The sequence below is a fragment of the Syzygium oleosum genome, unplaced genomic scaffold, assembly GCF_021117445.2.
Source record: "Syzygium oleosum isolate NSW1041296 unplaced genomic scaffold, Sole_v2.1 Sole_v2.06, whole genome shotgun sequence".
NCBI lineage: Eukaryota > Viridiplantae > Streptophyta > Magnoliopsida > Myrtales > Myrtaceae > Syzygium > Syzygium oleosum.
The window spans coordinates 4,694,319-4,714,377 of record NW_026607490.1 but is presented as its reverse complement, the minus strand read 5'-3'; the positions used below and the strand labels follow the sequence as shown (position 1 = coordinate 4,714,377).

At 40.6% G+C, this 20,059-nt stretch overlaps 2 protein-coding genes and 1 long non-coding RNA gene across 6 annotated transcripts; 2 read left to right on the top strand and 1 right to left on the bottom strand.

Annotated features, from left to right (window-relative positions):
• The first annotated feature begins 3,041 nt into the window (after positions 1 to 3,041).
• LOC115680216 (U-box domain-containing protein 45-like) lies at positions 3,042 to 8,533 on the top strand. The gene is made up of 6 exons (XM_030603980.2): positions 3,042 to 3,308; positions 4,261 to 4,354; positions 4,840 to 5,025; positions 5,250 to 5,357; positions 5,707 to 6,884; positions 7,598 to 8,533. Exons 2-6 carry the CDS (start codon positions 4,304 to 4,306, stop codon positions 8,400 to 8,402), a joined length of 2,328 nt encoding a protein of 775 aa, XP_030459840.1. The 5' UTR covers positions 3,042 to 3,308; positions 4,261 to 4,303; the 3' UTR covers positions 8,403 to 8,533.
• Positions 8,534 to 13,756: 5,223 nt separating this feature from the next.
• LOC115680309 (uncharacterized) lies at positions 13,757 to 15,170 on the top strand. 4 transcript variants are annotated; one of them, XR_008816750.1, is made up of 3 exons: positions 13,757 to 14,281; positions 14,376 to 14,633; positions 14,933 to 15,170. It is a non-coding gene; the product is annotated as an uncharacterized LOC115680309 (long non-coding RNA). The 4 variants fall into 4 exon arrangements; XR_008816752.1 differs by lacking the exon at positions 14,933 to 15,170 and adding an exon at positions 14,806 to 14,904; XR_008816751.1 differs by lacking the exon at positions 14,933 to 15,170 and having other exon boundaries at positions 13,757 to 14,041; positions 14,136 to 14,281; positions 14,376 to 14,748.
• Positions 15,171 to 15,292: 122 nt separating this feature from the next.
• Positions 15,293 to 16,427, bottom strand: LOC115680265 (uncharacterized). The gene has a single exon (XM_030604056.2). It carries the CDS (start codon positions 16,425 to 16,427, stop codon positions 15,531 to 15,533), a length of 897 nt encoding a protein of 298 aa, XP_030459916.2. The 3' UTR covers positions 15,293 to 15,530.
• Positions 16,428 to 20,059: the final 3,632 nt, after the last annotated feature.

Genomic DNA, 20,059 nt, shown 5'->3' with positions numbered 1-20,059 from the left:
TTCAAAGGTCAGGAGTGGGGAGGATCCTCGGAGCTCACGCGGTCACGCTCGCCCACAGCGCGTGGTAACCCCGCACCTACTACTGTTGAGTGCGCAAGGGAGGTGTTTCGGTACATAAGTATATGCTCGTTCATAGTGTTATCAAGTGAGTAACGGTAGAAGTACTAATAAATTAAGCGATGACTGTGGCCATGACGTGGCAACGAATGAATGTCGAGTCAGCAACACAAATAGGGAAGTCGAAATTAAAAAATAATGTCGGGCCTGGGTCAGCCTATTGAAGCCCATAGGCCCGATCGGCCAGGCCCTCGAGGCACGGCTGGTTGTCGCTCCTGTATATGATCGAACTCTTGTTCTTCGTTCGAGATAAAAAAACGCATGAAAAAACTAAAAGCAAAAATCATTTTATTTTGCAAAAGAAAAAACCCCTTTTACCTCAACCAAATTTGGACCAATAAGCTGAACTCAACTCCAAGCATAACCGATCAATATAAGCGCGTAAGATCTCAAACTCTCGCTTAAGAACCATATTGTTTTCAATTTTTTGCTCTGTGCCAATACGAGAGGTTGTCTCAAAATACGTACGGACAACCCCTTCGGTAAATTTTTTAATTTTTTTTTATTGGATTTATCAGAAGTATCAATATAATTTGCTCTTTCAATGTAAAACTATAGTGAGTGTATTTCGATATTATAAATCGTTGGGGGTCGAGTTCTGTTGTCCCCGTCAAATAAACCCAAACCCCCCATTTCTCAACAAGAAAAAGAAAATAATATATGGAGCAAGTTAGGAACTCGAATTAGTCCAACTTATTTCAATTGCGATCCCTTTAGCGGCAAACAAGCCTAGCAAAAGTTTAGAGCATATTTGGATTGACTTCAAAGTTTTACCTTTGTTTAATAGAAATTTCATGGTGCACGCACTTTGATTTTTTTTTTTAATTCGAATTTTAATTCGAAGTATCTGAAAATTTTTTTAAGAACACATAACTATCAACATATCTGAAATAGGGAATATTCTTAATTACCTCTGCGCGTGGGGGTCGTCGGGCCGAAGATATTTCATTTCCCTCGCTGATTGGAGGGACAGCAGGGGCGGGGAATTCCGTAGATAACGGATCTGGATTGGGTGAGTTTGGTAATTTTGGGGTCGTGATCGGGTGACTCGCTGTAAAAACCTGTGGTTGAAAACACGACCACGTGGAGCAGCCGCGAGGCCCAAGGCATTGCTGTCTATTTTATTTTATTTTATTTTCCAAATTTTCTTTTTGTGGGGGGGGGCCGGACAAAGGACACGCGAGGGGATTCCTGTTTCCGTATTCCTGCCTGGAGACAGCCCGCTGCCCAATAAAAACTCACTCCCCAAACTGCCCCTCGCAGCTCTTCCCGACTGTCAACGTCATCGTTTCATTTTTAACAATTAATTATAATCGACAGATTAAAATAAAAAAATTATATACTGATCCGATCAGTAATTATCTCGAATAAAAGTCTTTTTGACAATCGACGTGTAACCTTAATTTTGTTTTCCTTCGAGCAAATGGACGTGAATGCGCACTTGGTTGTTATGGCATTTCGTCGAGGATTATTGTTATGAAACTCCTATTCGGTTACAAAATTGGATAGAAAATTCATGAGTGATGTCGAAATTACTATGAGAAAATTATTTACGCCTCTATACCTGTGGACAGTGCCCTTATGCTGACCGAGGAGCAAATGATAGTGGTGCAATCTTTATGCGATCTTTATACCGTCCACGTACTCGTACATGACCAATTCCATTACTTTTCTTTTCTTTCTTCTTTTTTGCTTTTTTTTGTATTTTGCTCGGTGATGAAGACCACTTGAAGCGCCACCATCTTCAAATGCGAGTACAGTAGGATTGGACCCAAAGACAAACAGATTTTCTGGTTTAAAAAGCGTCAAGAATGATTAGACTTATCAGGCCATCTTCAAAATATTAAATTATTGACAAAATTATGGCAGATAACTTTGTTGCGAAATTGTCAGCACTAGAGTAATTAGCCTAGTGATAAATGTGTCGCTTATCTTCAATAAGGTCCCGGATTTATTCACAACACGAGTGGTCAAATGACCTCTTTTTGTATTCCCTGACTACGACATGTCTATGCTGAGAGATTTTCCAAACTACTAGCATCTTAGTGGGATGTAGCGACAATCTCGCCAACTTCGGGCTTTCAAGTCGCTGGCCATACGGAATAACCACAACTCAAATTGAACATTCCGTAATGGGTGTAGAATCCTTATGATAATGTATATAGAGGTCTTTAGCGCCAATCGCCCTTTCTCACTTTTCTACTTAAAAAAAATGACGTGAAATCAGCACACACGGTGACTTTGAGAAACAATCCCTATTAAATTTACAAAAATTCTACGACACTTTGCTTCTTTTTTTAGGAGAGTCAATTTATGAGCCGTAGATGTAAAAATCAAGTCAGCTCCCGAGCTAATATATTCTTTTATTGGCGTAAGGACTTGCATTAAAAGTAGTTCAGAGAAATTATCCAATAGGAGGAGGACACACACACAAGGGTAATTTCGGGAGGCACAATTGACAGATCTGCTAGCCGACAAACGGGGAGGTCGGCAACTGTCGGCCGGAAGCCGGGGAGACAATAGCGGCGAAAATTGCCAAAAAAAATCCCCCCCCCCTCCTCAAGAAATTCCCTCCCATTATTTTAATTCGTCCCCTCTTTTTTTAAAACGCAATTTTTAATTTTCTCGACTGAAGAAAGCGTCCCTCTTCAACGCTTTTAAATTCGAAAAAAAAATCTGACCCAAGAAGAAAATCAGAAGGAAAAAAAGGAACAGAAAACGACAGCACGAATCTCTCTCGTATCACTTAAATTGCCCTTTTTCCAAATACAATAATCAAAATTAAGTAAAATAAAAAGGCCCCGCAAAAATGTGTTTTTTTTCTTTCTTTTTTAAAAAATTTAGCCATCGCCATTATTTTTCCCTTTTTGTCCCCTTCGCTGAGATTATTATTACTATTATTTCCTCCTCCTCCTTCTCCTCCTCCTCCCTCGGCTGCTGCTGCTGTCTCTCTCTCTCTCTCTCTCCGTGCGGAGCCATTTGAACCAGCGGAGCTCGGGAATCGCGGTGCGACGGAGGAGGAGCAGAAGGCAACCGCGTCGCCGTTTCGCGCCTCCATTTCTGCTCTCCTCGCGGCTCCCTCCCTCTCTCTCTCACTCGCTCTCTCTCGAGGCTTCTCTTCTCGTGGCGGGCGCGCTCTTCTATGAAGCCTCCTTGGCCTCCCCTTCTTCTCCTCCCTCGTGTCTTCTAAGGTACTCACGCGCATTCCCGGATCCGAACCCCGGCTTCCCCCGCGGAGCATTCGTTCCGTTTCTGTGTTCGGCGATGAGGATTCGTCGTGCTTTTCGTGGGGGATTGTTTTCCTCTTTTTGTCGCCGCAGTCGGAGTCGTATTCTTCTTCTTCCTGTTTTTCGGGCACGATTCGCGCGTCGCACGCTAGGCATTTGATTGGTTGAGGTTTCGGTGTGGTTGTGGGTATTGTATTGTGCCGAATCGATTGGTATTCGTCAAATCAGGGCCCTGTTTCGGTTCGGGTAAGATCTCGGATAAGCACGTCGTTTTCCATTTGTGATGTCTGGCGTCGTTCGGATTTTGTTCATTTGTGGAAAATGTTTTCCTCCTATTTTTAAATGGGGTTCTGGAATTTCTCACAACCTGTTTGAGGGAATGTCGCAAATTTCTTCCCTGATTTTTTTTCTTTTCTTTAATTTTAATGTTCTCAGCGTTTTAGATCCTTTTAGCTGACGGAGCAAATGAGGTTTCTCTTCCTTTTGTCCTTCTTTAAATGCTTCGTTATGCTGTGTCTTAAATAGGCGTTAAGTTGTCTTGATTCAATCAATCATTGTTTGCCTGTTGCTTCACTTTGATGCGAGTAAACAATAGAATTTTCCTCCTTTGATAAGAAAGTTTTTCATTTCCTTTTCGATTTTCCCCATTTTGAAATTCTGCGGAAAATCGAACCAAGAGGGATGGAACTGAATACAGCAGATTTCTTGTTTCTAGCGGCATCTTCCTTTTGCTGCTTTTGTTGATTATAAAATTCTCGTCTTAAGTAACTGTGCCCTGTAGCCTGTTACCTTTGACCCTCTCACAAATTTATTTGGCTGTCTCGGAATTCGGTAGCTGTGTCGTCTTTCAGATGTTGATACTGAAGGATTTTGTTTCTTTTCTAATGATGGAATTGCTCCATTTTTTCTGTGGCAGACTATAGAAACTTGCTTAGGAGCTTTCCGCGTTGGCACGAACTATGGACGTTATTGAAGTTGAAGAAAGTTATTTTGCAGCTAGCGATGCCAAGGTATGAATGGACTATATAAACGCAAAATTTGTCAAAAGAATTGATTTCTAAGGTAATCTTTATGCTAGAAGCTAAGCCTGCTAGTCAATGTTGTGCCAGAGCCAGTATTCCTGTATCGATACTTCCTCAACCATCGAAAAGAGCTTTTCCATCTTTCGAAATATTTAGTTGTTTATTTTGTTGGCACAAAAACATAGGGTGGTTTTTGTACTTGTTACTATGGGTTTCTGGTGATACTGATTAGTAAGTTGAAATGAACCTTATCATGCCTGTTTTGTAGATTTTATACTGCAAGAGTTGTTCTAGTTTTAGAAGGCTCTGGTTATGAAGAGTGTTGTTTACTGTCTAAATTGTAACTCTGAAATTGTCAATAATTTGACAAAAATCTGCTTAGAGTGCCTATTTTTGGCACTGGACCATGATAAGTCAATTATTTTGTCCACAATTGGAGTTTGGTGACTGATCTGATGAATCGCGTTTTTCAGTTACATGGAGAGATGTGTAGGACTCTCTCTGCAATTTACTGCAAAGTATTGGCAATTTTCCCTGAATTAGAAGCTGTGAGGCCTAGAAGCAAATCTGGAATTCAGGCTCTGTGTTCATTGCATGTGGCCCTGGAAAAAACCAAGACTATACTTCAGCATTGCTCAGAATGTAGTAAACTTTACCTGGTAATGTTCTTCGAACTTTTAGAGATGCCATTCTCTTATTTGTGATCTTATTGCATCGTGGATTTTATGCGGTTTCCAACAGATGTTTCTTTTGAGAGAATGAAGAGGCAGTTGGTGTCAGATGTCTTATCTTCTTCTCCTATTTTTATTTGATTATTACATTAGTTTTGATTACATGGGCCAAGCTCTGTACTTTTCTCTCAGCAATCCATTTTTCTTTGCAGGCAATAACAGGGGATTCTGTTCTTCTTAAGTTTGAAAAAGCTCGATCTGCTCTTGCAGATAGCCTCAGAAGAGTCGAAGACATTGTCCCGCAGTCTTTTAGTTGTCAGGTAATTTTTAGTCGTTTAAACTACTATTGATACAGGGGCAAGTTCATTTTTTTGTAAATCAAACTGATTTTAATGGAGACTACTATCAAGGAAGCAAACCTTTAGATGAGGGGTCCTGAGAGACCTACTCTTTTGCTCTTTACTGATTTAACGGAACATTCTTTGTGGCAATTATCTATATGTTTCTACAAGTCCGTTGCCCTTGTATGTACTTTGGCAATTTTATTGAATGCTATTGCTTTGCATGTTGTATTTTTTCTATTTTCGTTTAAGTAATTGCAATGGTCCACGAGTCTCTCTTGCTTAAATGGAAATAGGCTGAACCCGACATAGTATTCCATTTTTGCAGATATTGGAGATTGTTGCCGAACTGGAGGCTGTTGTATTTACACTTGATCTGCAGGAGAAGCAAGTTGGCGAGGAAATAATTGCATTGCTCCAGCAAGGACGAAAATTTAATGACTCTAACGATAACAATGAACTTGAGTCTTTCCATCAAGCAGCTACTAAACTTGGAATCACCTCTTCTAGAGCAGCTCTTACAGAGAGAAGAGCTCTAAAGAAACTTATTGAAAGAGCTAGGGCAGAGGAAGATAAGCGAAAGGAATCAATTGTGGCTTATCTTTTACATCTAATGCGAAAGTATTCGAAGTTATTTAGGAGTGAATTCTCTGATGACAATGATTCGCAGGGATCAACTCCTTGTTCACCAACCGTTCAGGGTTCCCTTGATGAGGGAGGCACTGTGGGCAATGGTCAAGCATTTGAAAGACAGCTATCAAAGCTGAGTTCTTTTAACTTCAGGCCCAATATCAGGAAATCAGGCCAGATGCCACTTCCACCAGAAGAGTTGAGGTGTCCGATATCCTTGCAGCTTATGTATGATCCAGTTATTATTTCTTCTGGACAGACATATGAAAGGATCTGTATTGAGAAATGGTTTAGTGATGGGCACAACACCTGTCCTAAAACTCAACAGAAGCTGTCTCATCTTTGTTTGACTCCTAATTACTGTGTGAAAGGACTTGTTGCTAGCTGGTGCGAGCAAAATGGTGTTTCTGTCCCAGAGGGGCCTCCAGAGTCTCTTGATTTGAATTATTGGAGGCTGGCGTTGTCTGAGTCTGAGTCTGAGTCCACAAATTCGAGATCAATGAACTGTGTCGGTTCCCGCAAGTCAAAGGGTGTCAAAGTTGTTCCTTTGGAGGAGAGTGGTACCATTGAGGAGGAAGAGGATGAGAAAGAAAAGTTTTCTGCATCAGAACAAGTGCCCGAGGTCAATATTTTTCAAAAACATGATCATTTTCTTAAAGTGCTAAATGGAGGAGAGGAATTGTGCAGAAAATGCAAAGTGGTAGAACAAATCAGGCTTTTGCTTAAGGATGATGAGGAGGCTAGAATTTTCATGGGGGCCAATGGCTTTGTTGAAGCCCTTCTACAGTTTCTGGAGTTGGCTGTCCGTGAGAGGAATGTAATAGCTCAGGACGTTGGAGCAATGGCTCTATTCAACCTTGCTGTCAACAATAACAGGTTTGCCTTTTAGTGTATTGCTGTTTTAGAGGTCTCGATACTCTTTTGGGCATTTTGACAATTAATTATGTGGCAAAAGCAAGAGGGTATTCAGTCATTAGTGGATGCTATAATTCTCTTTTTGGGCCATTCAGTGGGTACAGTACCAGAGTTTCACGCACTTGGGCTCCATGTTGCATATTTGTATTCCTTTTATTAACAGCTACAAAGAATTTGCTGTTGTCTGCAGAAATGATCGAGATTGTTTCTACACAATGCCTCTTATGGCTTCCTTTTCACATCTTATGACCATAGGACTAGAGTTTCATGCATTTTGGATCAATATTGTCGTTTTGTCATTTATGTTTTCCACTATTCCCTCCTTTCTCTGATTCTTGTACTCAAGTTTTGATGTCCTCTTGGGGCTTCTCTTTTAGCATGAGGTGTTTTTCTTTTTCCATTCTGCTTCCAGCTTAAATGTTTGAAAACTAAGTGGTGGAAGACTATTATGTTTTTAGTTTGTCCATCAGTATGACATGTTTCAAGTGTTGCTTTTGTCTTTTCGTATAGGAGAATTACTGTGCTGTTCCTTATATGCTGAATAGCACAACATGATTATTTTTGCCTTCACTTTCTTCTCCCAGTTCTCCACCTCCCCCTGTACTTTCTTGCATCGTTCTTTGCTTAACACATCAATGTTTTAACATCTGTTCTCCTTGCTTCTTTTTCCTCAGGAACAAGGAGTTGATATTAGCTGCCCAAGTCATTCCACTTCTCGAGGAAATGATATCCAACCATAACTCTCATCCATCAGCAACGGCTCTATATCTGAATCTTTCCTGTCTTGAAGATGCCAAGCCCATAATTGGCACGAGTCAGGCTGTACCCTTTCTGATCCAGGTTCTTAAAGATGAAACAGCACGTCAGTGCAAGCTTGATGCTCTTCATGCCCTTTACAATCTCTCCACCTACCACGACAATATTGGATACCTGCTTTCGGCAGGCATTATCAGTGGCCTTCAATCTCTTCTTGCAGATTCTAGCGACCAAATGTGGACAGAAAAGTCGATAGCTGTCCTTATAAATTTAGCTTCAAGCCAATCAGGAAAAGATGAAATGGTATCTTGCCCTGAACTCATAAGTATACTTGCCACGGTACTTGACACTGGAGAGCCCGTTGAGCAGGAGCAAGCTGTGTTATGTCTTTTAGTTTTGTGTAATGGAAATGACAAGTGCATTCAAATGGTGCTACAAGAAGGTGTTATACCTGCATTGGTGTCCATTTCGGTGAATGGGACCCTAAGAGGGAGAGAAAAGGCTCAGAAACTTTTGATGCTGTTCCGTGAGCAACGGCAACGAGATCAATCTCCTGCCAATTTGAGCCAGCGGCATCATCATCAGCCAGAGGAAACGGGTCACAGGACCATGTCATCAGCTCCAGAAGCCAAGCCGCTTTGTAAGTCTATATCTAGGAGGAAAACAGGCAAAGGCTGGGGCTTTTTATGGAAGAGCAAGAGTTACTCAGTCTACCAGTGTTAGATGGCATCGCAATCTGTATATTTTTTTTGTGGTATCTTCTTTTTCTGCTGGGCAGAATCATCTGTTTTTGATTTTCTTAAGATAAAAAAGAGATGTACAGTTTCCTCGTGCAATGAATGGATTTTTGTCTCTCTCTCTGGTAGGGACATTGTTAATTCTTTATGCCAGAATCAAAGGCTTAACTAGCACGGAACATTATGTAGTGTGGCTGATTCTGGTGTAATTACTCAAAGAGGCGCTTAACTTAATACAAATTATGTTAACTTGATTTTCAGTAGTGCTCGACTTGCTCAGCAGCTGGATGAGTGCAAAATGCATTAGAGAAGATCTCTAACACCCTATGCTGACTGAACTGTGGAAGGCCTCGGTATTGAGCATGGTTGATTTGATCTTGTTTTATGTCAAATAAACATGATTTGCGTAATTACTCCATGTGTAGTATAATCCTTTTGTTGAAATTGTGAAAGTCAGGTCAAATTTGACATGAGATCGATTTGTATCATAGACCCAAGATGTCCCATCTAAATCTTTGCGTTCTTCAGTGACTAAACTGGATTTTGCTGTTGAGTGTGTTTGGATCTTCTGAAGCACGTTACCTAGGAAGGCTTGACTAACTTATCTATTTCTATTACCAATGAAAAAAATAAGCTCTGTTTCTATTTCTATTTGCACTTTTGCACACGTAAATCGATCTAAAAAGGAGTTGCTTCTAAATTTGTTGCCTGCAATTAGTGGTGGAGAATTGCTCTCCATTTCAGAAGCTTCTAATATCTTTTGTTATCTACTCGTTTGCAAGACAGAGCCATTGCATTATATGAACATGAAAGACGTTTAGATTTAATAATTCCTTTGCTTAGGACACAAATGATTCATCTTAGGGCTTCATTTTTATATCAAAAGCTGGTCTATAGGAATGATGATAGCTATAGTGTTTGAACCATTTAACAATAATGAAGTTCCAGCATCTCTTGATAGCTTCACGCAGGATTAAACTTTATGTAGAAAGGACTACGTCTAAGAAATGAACCATCTTGAGCAAATAAAAACAGGTAGGCATAAAGTTTCTGTATTATCCCATCAAATACAATAACACGATTCTTTGAGCATATTGCGGCATCATTCTAAAGGGCAACTTCATCATTGACTCATTAATTACCAATTAAAAGATGCCAATGAAGGATTGTTGAGAGAAGAATACCTCCGAAACAATCTCCGTTGTGTCGTACTCATCGATAAAAGTCACCACAATATGTTCGGTGGCCAATATTAAGCCTTATTTGATCATATAGCAAGATGACATTATGGGTATTTTAGGACAAATCCATGGTTACTTTTGATGATCACGTTGTCCTTGGCATGGTAACACACAGCCAAAAAATTTCAAGAAAGAGTAGGACTAATCAACGCCCACGAATTACATGTTCCCACTAGCCAAACAGAAGATAACCCGAAACACATAACATTAAACAGCACAAAAGCAGGCCATGGCATGAAGTTTGTGTATTATCCCGTCAAATACAATAACATGATTTTTTGAGCAGTTACATATACAAATACTCATTGTACTATATGGTTACGAATTTCGTGCTAATCCTTGAAAGTTCGCGATCCCAAGTTTGTTTTGAAAGTCGAACAACATTCTTTGAAATATTGGATCGTAGACTTTTCGTAGGTGCAAAAATCGAGTTAATGAAACGCGGTACCAAAAAGTTATGCCTGCTCAAAGTATGTCCAAATTTGAGTAAAAACTAGTGAAAAACTAGAAGTAATCAACTTCCAGCGCAAAAGGTTAAAGAAAGTATAGATATCACATATGAAATTCACATTCTTGCTGTAAAACAACTGAGTGCAGTCTAATTAATGCGAAGCTGTTGCTAGCATATGTCCATCCTGTCAAATCGAATTGGAGCCTACACTGCTGCCTCCCCGTCCCTTCTCACCCCTTGTTGTGGTGGTTCTAGGGCCGCCGGTGGTGGTATCACCTGCGATTGGAACACGGAGCCCCGAATCTGGCTTGTGGCATTGGCTGCAGGCCGAAATTTTAAAGGGCATCTTCGTTATCGAGTCATTAATTACCAATTAAAAAATGTTAATGAAGGATTGTTGAGAGAAGAATACTTCCAAAAACAATTTCCGTTCCTGTAGAGTGTTGTACACACAGGTGAAAGTCACCACACGGCCAATATTACGCCTTATTTGATCATAGCAAGGACAACATTGTGGTATATTTTCGGACGAGTCTGTGGTCTCTTTCGATGATCACGCTGTCCTTGTCATGTTAACACAGAGCCAAAAGAAAATCGAAAAAGGGCAGACTAATCAACGCACACGACTTACATGTTCCCACTAGCCAATCGGCAGATAAACTGAAACACACAACATCAGACAGCACAAAAGCAACCCGTGAAGTTTCTTTATTATCCCATCAAATACAATAACGAATTTTGTGTTAATTCTTGAAAGTTTGCGATCCCACGCTTTGTTTTGAAAGCCGCACAGCATTCTTTGAAATATTGGCTCATAGGCTTTCCTTAAGTGCAAAAATTGAGTTAATAGAATGCCACAAGAAAAAGTTATGCCCACGTAAAAACTGGCAAAAATATCATTTTTTTTAAAAATGAGTCACTTTCTCAGCATCAGAAGATTAATATCAAACTAACTTAGGGTAAATTTATCACAAATGTACTAGTTTGGAGTTTTTGGCGATCCAAAAATTAGTTTTTGGTCAATTACCAGTTTACGATTTTTCGTATTACTAACCACTAAAAAACCTTTTTTTTTTTTTTTGTCTTTTTCTAGTTCTGGAAAACCAAATCTTCCTCCACCAACACTATCCCACTCGAAGCCCTCACCGAGACACCCCGCCACCGACGGTCGTGCTTCTCTAGCTCACACGTACGACGTCGGAGGCGCAGGGCAGAGGTAATGTTCAACACCCCTCTTTCCCTTTTGTCATCCTATGTTATTTTTTATTTTATTTTATAAGTGCTTCTCGTCAGAATAGTTTGATAAGTTGTTTTGATACAATTGAGGCAGCTTCTGCTAAATCTGAGGAGACGCAAAACAAATTAGGTATATTTTGGCCGGGACACCAAAACCAAATGAAGATTGGAAGTCCATTTTTCTCACTTCTGGTTTACTGAGTGTCTTATTTGGTTTTTTGTTAAGTTCCGTGTCAATATAACTTTTCTCAGGGTCTTACAGTTTCAGTGGGGGAGATTTTAGAGCATAAACACTCTGATGATCATGTCTACCCTTGCATTAGTAATCTGAAAGTTAGTTCTGATGTTGCGGTGGGGTTTAATTCTGATGCTCACTACTATTGCACGTGCTAATGGCCTTTATATAGGTATGTGTTTTGTTACATACGCGTTCATTTAAATTTCCAAATTTCGGTGCTCATCATTGTCGTGTGTGTGCATTAGATGATGAACACGACAATTGACTATCATTATGCTCTGTACTGTGGCTGCATTTGGGAACACCTTGGGGAAAGTCTTTGGCAAAATGCAAAGGATTTTAAGTTAGAAAGAGTTTTTCAAAATACAAATTGTGTTTGGTAAGTTGTAACTTAAAAGTTCATTGTAAAGCAACTTTGAGTAAAATAGCGTTTGGAAAAATTATACTCGTAAGGCACTTTTTATATTTTTTATTAAAGAAAAGTTGAAACCCTTCGTCGGAATCGGCAAAGGGCAGGCGGTCGTCGGCGACCCAGATCTGGGGCCGCGCGGCCGTCGTTTGAGGCCAAACGACCTCAGGCAGCCCCCAGCGACCACTGACGAGGGCCGCCTGGGGTTGAGCGACCCCCGACGAGGGTCGCGAAACCCAAGCGAGGGCCGCCGGCGACCCCGATCTAACGCTGCGTGGCTGCCGAATGACCTCAGGCAGCCTCGGCGACCACTGACGAGGGTCGCCTCGCCTGGGTTTCGCGTGGAGGGGGTCGCTCGACCCTAGGCGGCCCTCGTTGGTGGTCGCCGAGGGCTGCCTGAGGTCGTTCGATCTCAGACGACAGCTGCGCGATGCCAGATTTGGGTCGCCGGCGGCCCTCGAGGGTTGTCTGGGTAGCATGACCTCAGCCGAAATCATGAGTCGCCTATCCGAGGTCGTGTGAGTTCCCGGCGAGGGCCGTCTAGGTCGCGCGACCTCAGGCGGCCCTTGCCTGGGTCGTGTGGCTCGTAGTGGCGATCGTGCGACCCCGGGCGACGGTCGCTGGGTTGCGCGATCACGCCGGCCCCTCTCCGGCCATCCCCGTCCCCTCACAGCCACGCCGGCTGAGGAAAACGAAGAAGAGGATGAACAGTGAAAGACGAGGCTAAAATCGGAAAATCAAAAAATAGATGAGGGTAGTTTTGAAAGAAATATTTTCTACTTAATCGGCACTGTTGCATGCTGAGAAAGCTAAAAGCCCAAGGCAGCCTAGGACTTGCCTTGGGCTTTCAGCCTTCACAAGGCTGGCTTTTTCCCAATAGGGTTGTGAAAAAAATTTCCCGAGCATCAAATTTTAGCCCGAAGTGGCTTTCCAAAGCCATTCCCAAACGCACCCATAAAATCTGCTTAACGATCTTGTTCACTCCCCACTGTTGCTCATCAAGATTTTCCTGTTTCAATAAGAGCCTGTCAAGGGAAGCATGACTCCTCTTTTGAGCAACCTCATCTTTGATTCTTTTAGTTGGTTGTACTACGAATGTCGAAAAGTCGTAAGAAGAAATGTGCATTTTTTGCCTTATCATTGTAGTCTGGTGGCCAGTCAACATTGTGAAAATCAATGTCTGTACTGCCCTTCTCTCCCTCCCGGGGACGGGGAGAGAGTTGGCTTTGCACATTGCCCATTTAACAATCTGAGAGTAGGGTTCTTGGAGGAGCCTGCTTTTCATTCTCCTGCTGTCTTTTCATCTTTCCTCTGTGGGATTCATTGGGTGTTCCCATTTGTTTTTCCTTTTCTCCTTTTGCACAGGAGGGAGTACTTGTTGAAAGGATCATGAAATTTGACTCTTCCTGCATGTCAGGTCGTGCGCATGCTGATGGGCGATATGATGGTGGGACTCCTGAATAGTCGGTTGGCCCCTCTTGTTCTTCTTCTTGTAGATGGCACTTCATCGACTTCTCATGGGTTATTTGGCTGTGCCGGTGTCGGATAATATGTCTCAAGGGTAGAAATTTCCAATCCTGAGCAAGTTTTTTCCAATGAATCGCATAGCAATCCTATAGATGTAACTGATTCAAGTTGGGAGCTCTTATCTTCTAATTCAAAAGACATGTGATCAGCAAGGCAATTTCCAAGATAGGTTTCTTGGTTTTGCTGCTGTTTACCGTTTTTATCACTATCCCGATAGTTCGCGACTGCGGTGGGGTCAGCCTTGCTGTCATCTTGGTTAACTATAACAAAGAGGACAAGTTACAAGTGCTTTAGAAGAGCTTGTAAAGTGTATCTTATCAGTTAGTTTGTACCACTAACGAAGTCTTTTGCCAATGTCAGATTTTAGCATTACCACTTTACCAGCGCAAAGGTTGTGGCCGCTATTGGAACAGAAATGGTGATTCGAACTGTCCCTGCTGAGACTTTAAAGCAGTTTTATCAGAAATGATACCGGTTATGTCATGTGGCAGTAATAGCTGTTGGAGACTTTCCTGATAATCAGGTTTGGTATCATTGTATGTCAACTTCCCATCCCAAAGCACCGTGTTTAGTTTCCAAAATTCCAGGATTACTAAAGCTCTCCTTCTCCATGACAGAGTGTTGTGGATATGATAAACACTCATTTCAGGCAGAAAGGCGCAGTCCTCGACAAACAACGAATTCCTAACAATTCAGTTCCATCTCATGGCGAATATCGGTTTTCATATTTTGTTGAATGTAAAGCTGCTGCAGTGAGTGCATGGTTAATTTTCTCTTTTGTACATGGTACTCGCCTTTGTTTGTTATCCGGGAAGTGTTTCTTCATGATGCTTTAAGCTTGATTTGTATTGGTGCAGAGTGTGGTAATGATCAGCTACAAAATGCCAGCTGATGATTTAAAAACCATGAAGGACTACAAGGACTTGCTCATAGAATCCGTGTTTCTTCATGCCCTAAACCAAAGATTCTTCAAGCAATCTCAGAGGAGAGATCCGACCTAATTCTCATGTTCAGCTGATTCAGATGTCTTAGTTCGTCCACTAAAGGCGTACATGACAACAGCATTGTGCAAAGGAGGACGAACCATGGAGGCTCTAGAATCAATTCTCTTGGAGGTAAATTTATCTTATTTTGATAAAGTTCTTTGTTGTATATCCTTCGTCAACCACACTCATGCTAAAATAGATTTGGGCTTGAGGTAAATTGTGAGTACCTTTCAGCTCTTGAAAATATGTGTTTCTGGCACCTTTAAGAATTTATTTTCTACCATAACCTTGATGAAAACAGGCTTTGATTGGAGAAAGGAGTTACGACAACACCACCTGCATATAGCATGGCATCACATGTGTGAACAAGCGCTTACTTGACATGCATCTTCACGCCTAGTTATTTCCAGTTTGTTTTCAGTGTTCAGCAATAGGTTTGTCTATTGCTTGCTATACTCGAACCATTTTATCTTGGTGAAAGTTAAGTTGTAAGCAGTCTAACCTTCTTCACTGTATCCTGGAGGTCAAGCAATTTTCAAAGATGTTCTACTAAGTCTTTGTTGCTGCAGGATACTCAGCTCTAGAATCTATTGATCATGAACAAAAAAAAATCTAATTGAACCTGAAGGTGCCAATTTTGTTCACTTGTTTCCCTTGATGAGCACTGATATTTGGTTTTATTGGAAGCTAGAGGAAGTTGATTTCCTACCTTACATTTTGAAACAGGTAAGTATGAAGTTTCTGTATTATCTTGTCAAATACACTAACACGATTTTATGTGCAGATCGTTAATACAAATACCCATTGTCTGGTTATGAATTTCTGGCGGAAATGCCAAATGGTTCTATATCAACAGAAAACTGGTATGTTTTTTTCGTCAACTAAGCCTATACAATACTGAAGTAAGTAGAATTCGACGAAGGCCTGCATCTCTTGTTTTTCCTTTGTCACAACTAAGCCTATACAATACTGAAGTAAGTAGAATTCGACGAAGGCCTGCATCTCTTGTTTTTCGTTTGTCACGAGTCACGAATAAGAGATAGATCGTGCAATAGAGCCTCCTTTTTCCCTTCTTGCCGGTTTCTTTAGCCACGCTGACTCGAACAACTCCAAAATGGGATCATCGGCAGATTCCTCCCCTATTTGCCCATCATCTTCAGGTTTGACATCGATCAATTTGTTGTCACCTTCCAAACTATCTTTTTTTCCTTCTTCTACTTCTTCCTTCCTTCCCTTCTCTAGAACCTCTTTGTATGATTCCTTCATTCCCTTCTCTAATATCTCCTTGTATGAGCCCTTTTCGTGGGTCTCCGCAGCTGTACTTCTTGTCTCACCTCCGGCTTCGGACACTGGAGAAAATTGTCCTGTTTTTCTGCTGTCAAAATGCGGTTCCAAATCAGCAGGGTAGTTTGCATCAGCTAAGCACGCCGATCTATCGCAGCATTCGTTACGGTTTGCGTCGACCGGGATCTCTTTCTCTCTTGCGGTTCCTGATTCCCAGTGAGTTATTATCGAGACCCAAAACGTCAACCACAATATAACATGGACCAAGACCCAATCCAGAAATGGAAATTGGTGGATAAAACCCGGCACTTTGTTTATGACGTCGTCGACTTTCTCCGGGAGGGCTTCCGTCAATTGGACGAGCTCATCAATCTTGTCAAACACATAACTCGATGTAGGGAAGACTTTTTCGATGACTTCCTCGGCAGCTAGGATGGTACTGTCCACGAAGGAGAGCATGGATAGGCATTGGTACTGAACCGCACATACCAACGGGCTGATTTTGTTAACTAATTTGGTGAAACTTTTGAACAAGGATCCAGACGGTCCATTGAACTCTTGTGCTCTCAGGTAGGCTCCGTGAGCCGTCGCAAGGATTGAAACCCCGCAGGTGTGCAAGGGGCGGCGTCTCAAACTCATTCCGTCGGCTGTTACCCGTTTCCTGCAATCACAAGCCTTGGTTATGCTTTGGATGTTAACCCACAAACATAGACCTGTTGCCAACTTATGAGCTATGATTCATCTTGAGATGTGCCTTTGCAATTCAAACAATAGATTGAGTTAGAATCTGCATCACTCTACATACGTTGCACTCCGTACTCTTATAGTATCCAGAACCGACATATCCTGAGCGACAAAACTTCAGATACACAGGAGAGGAACTTCGTTTTGACGTGAGAAATGAACATTTTCGGAGTCTTTGCAGTACAAAAATTATTTAACTTTTCATTTACGAAAAAAAAAGTGCTTCTTTTTATGAGAATGATGCAAAAGATTCAGGAATTTACCATCCGGCGTAACACGATGCATTCTAGACCTTCTCAAGAATGTGGCATATTTGTTTCGGGAAGCAAATTTGAACTACAAATATGGAATTTCTTTATGGGATAATTACAGACATCGATATCTACCACGTTATGAGATCAGAACTTTACAATATCTGAACTTAATGACAAAGCTTGTTTTTCTCTTTCATACCAACTCCTAGCAGCAGATTAACAATATACAAGCTGCAGGTAGGCAAAAAGCTCAGGTAGTCTAAGCCGACACAAAATCACAAAGAAAAAAACGACCATTTAATCTATTCCAAGAAAACTTTATCTTTGTGGGATGAAATACAAATGTAACACCTATCAAAGTTTAAAAAGAGGACCACAAGATCACTGGAAAAGAGCACGAGAAAATGGGAAATTTTCAACTAGATGAAACACCCCTGTTTCATACCTCTGACAAGGAAGATGGTGTCAAAACGTTTAGTATCAACCAGAAGAGCTTCCTGCAGAAATTTGTAACGACTCTAATGAGGATTATCAGCAGAGAGAGACCTTAAATTTAGATGGGGTTTCTCCAAATGTAACCAGAAAGACAATGATAACAATAAAAAAGAAAGAAAGCACAAAATTTCTGCACCTGGTAATATTGGGATTTCTGCTCGGGAGGTCATAGACAATCGGAGAGTGAAATTTCTAATTCTGCCCGCGATTAAGTTGGAAAAACGAATGGCTGTTAACTCTTTTAACGACATTGAAGTTTCCAAGTGGGAGTTGAAAAGGCCTACTTCCTATCTTTCTCTTTTTTGTGTCCATAGATCAGGAGTGTCACGTGGTCCCTTTTTGACCTTTCCCAATTGCATATGTAATTCGGATCTTACCGACGTGTGCTCCGAAACACTTGTTAAACATCAAATAAGAAAATTTTATAAATTCCGATGAGCCATCTTTCTCGTTTTATGTTTAGTATTTCTCGTTAGATAAGGAAGATCCTTCGTTCATTTACTCGCATGAAATTAGATGTTGTCAATGCATATCGTCGAGACAAGAATATAATTATCGGTACGCATATATAAACTGTCAGATTATATCAAAATGTTATTAAGAATATAATTTTAGCCAAAAAAGATTATATCAAAATGATATATTCAAAAAATATTTGAAAAATATTTCGTAGGCAAAAGATTTGAAACATATTTTGTGGACTTTGGCAAATTTAAAGATCCAGAAGCGTTGAGTGTTCATATAATTCGTGCATTTTAAGATTCTTGTTGAGCATGGACGTGATGATGATCCAGATTGATAGAGAGCCACATAAATGCACCATTTGTCATTACACATAATATTTGTAGCTAATGCTTCAAGGAAAATATTGAAAATCATTTTCCTAAAAGTGATCGCTTGAAATATGAAGTTAATGAAAAAAATTTCTTTATCGACAATAATTTATGTCTAAACATTTTGTGGACGATCAAATACTTTTCATTCATTAATTTTTGTAAATGATATAAGCGATTATTTTTTGGTAAATATTCTCTAAATTATTTATTTTTGGGAAACAAATAGAGCCGGTAGTGGAAATAGAATATGGATGTCCTTTTCACTCAAGGGAAGAAAAAACTCTTTTGTACTACAGAAAAGAGGTCAATTGACATTTTAAAATACTGAGGCCTATTTATATCGAAAAAATTATCGTCATTTCCTAGCAACATGTCTCGCCTAATTTTTTTTACCGCAAAACACCCCAAACTAGTATACGTCAACTGTTACGTGCCATCCAATTCAGCAATATGACGGTAAAATTTAACTGAAACTAACGGAGGGTAAATTTGTCACAAGTGTACCAATTTTGGGTTTTTTGTGATTAAAAAATTATTTATGGTAAATTTGTCACATGTCTACCAAGTTGGGATTTTTCGTAGTATTAACGCTTTTCTTTATCTCTTACCAAATGCATTTTTGTACATCTTCGACATCATGAAGTTTCATGATCAATCCCTGATGCACAGTAGCCATCACCTCCTGTTTATCTGTTAATATGTAAGTATATCTTTGGTCGGTTCATGAAAAACCTTTGCTCTTTATTTTGCACTAACAAGATGACCATGCGTTGCATGGATATTTGTCATATTATTCAATATGTTGGTGTCCACTTAGAAGTTTTGCAAGAGAAATATAACGATATGAAGTAAATTTTAACAAAAGTAAATATTCACATCAATCGTATTCTCCGTTAGAGCTCACATAAAATTTTATTGAAAGTGGATCGACTCCGTCACGTAGGATTAACTCAAGAAAAACTTAGAAACCTCGAATTTCGATATTTGTTGAGTAATAACGTAAGTAGATAGAATATATTTTGAGCACGTAAAACGGTATGAATCAATAATGAACATGAAAGCATGAAGTAGAATGCAAATCCCCCTTTCTCTCGATAGCTTTCCTCCATTTTATCCAAAACTTCATCTTTTGTGCCAGCGATTTTGTGTGGAAAAGGAGAGCGAGCTATTTATGTAGCATTTTCTTGAGACTAGAATGATTTCTTTCTCTCCTCCACTTGCTCCTATCTATTCATAGAGAGTTAAGAGGATGCTTCTATATGATCATGTTACAATTCTATAAATTTCACTCTCCTTTTGTTTTACGATTGCTTCCTTTTTCTTTTCGGTATTTAATATCTATTTTTTTGTTTTGGCAAGAGTCGATAGAAATGACAATATATCACAAAAAGAAGCGATGCGTATATTAATCGGGATCTTAACAACTGCGGCCAAGACCCCAGCAGTTGGGCATGGCCAATCGAGACCGGCACCAACTGTCCAACTGTCGGGGTCCTAGGCCTGGCCATTGGAGACTCGAGCATAGGTGTCGAGGTCCTAATCTCGACCTCGGGGGGACCTCGGCCTCGGCACCAAGGTCCTGGGCCTCACCACCGGGGGCTCAAGCCGTGCCTTGCAGGACTCGGGCCCGGGCATTGTGGGCCTTGGCTCAGCCTGGTTCCCCCATGCCTAAGCACTAGGGTCCACTCATATTTTGAAAAATAATTTCTAAATTTCAAATGACAATGTCATTTTTCTAAAGTTAAGCACGGATTTTTCGTTAATTTCCTAGTCGATCCAAACGTAACAAAAATGATTCCCGACAAAAAATTTTCCGCCAAGTTCATTTGTACCAACCGCTCAGTCAAGTCAAAGGTAATAGACCCCCCTCTGACAGAAAGGTGCGGTTGAAGATCGTATTTTCACCAAATACATGACTTTCATTTCCAGAGTCGATTATTCA

Bases quoted from the DNA above. Each gene is read 5' to 3' on its own strand.
- LOC115680265 (XM_030604056.2), bottom strand. From the start codon at position 16,427: ATGAGTTTGAGACGCCGCCCCTTGCACACCTGCGGGGTTTCAATCCTT.
- LOC115680216 (XM_030603980.2), top strand. From the start codon at position 4,304: ATGGACGTTATTGAAGTTGAAGAAAGTTATTTTGCAGCTAGCGATGCC. The intron at 5,358-5,706 runs GTAATTTTTAGT...CCATTTTTGCAG, and splicing joins CGCAGTCTTTTAGTTGTCAG to ATATTGGAGATTGTTGCCGA. The intron at 6,885-7,597 runs GTTTGCCTTTTA...CTTTTTCCTCAG, and splicing joins CTTGCTGTCAACAATAACAG to GAACAAGGAGTTGATATTAG.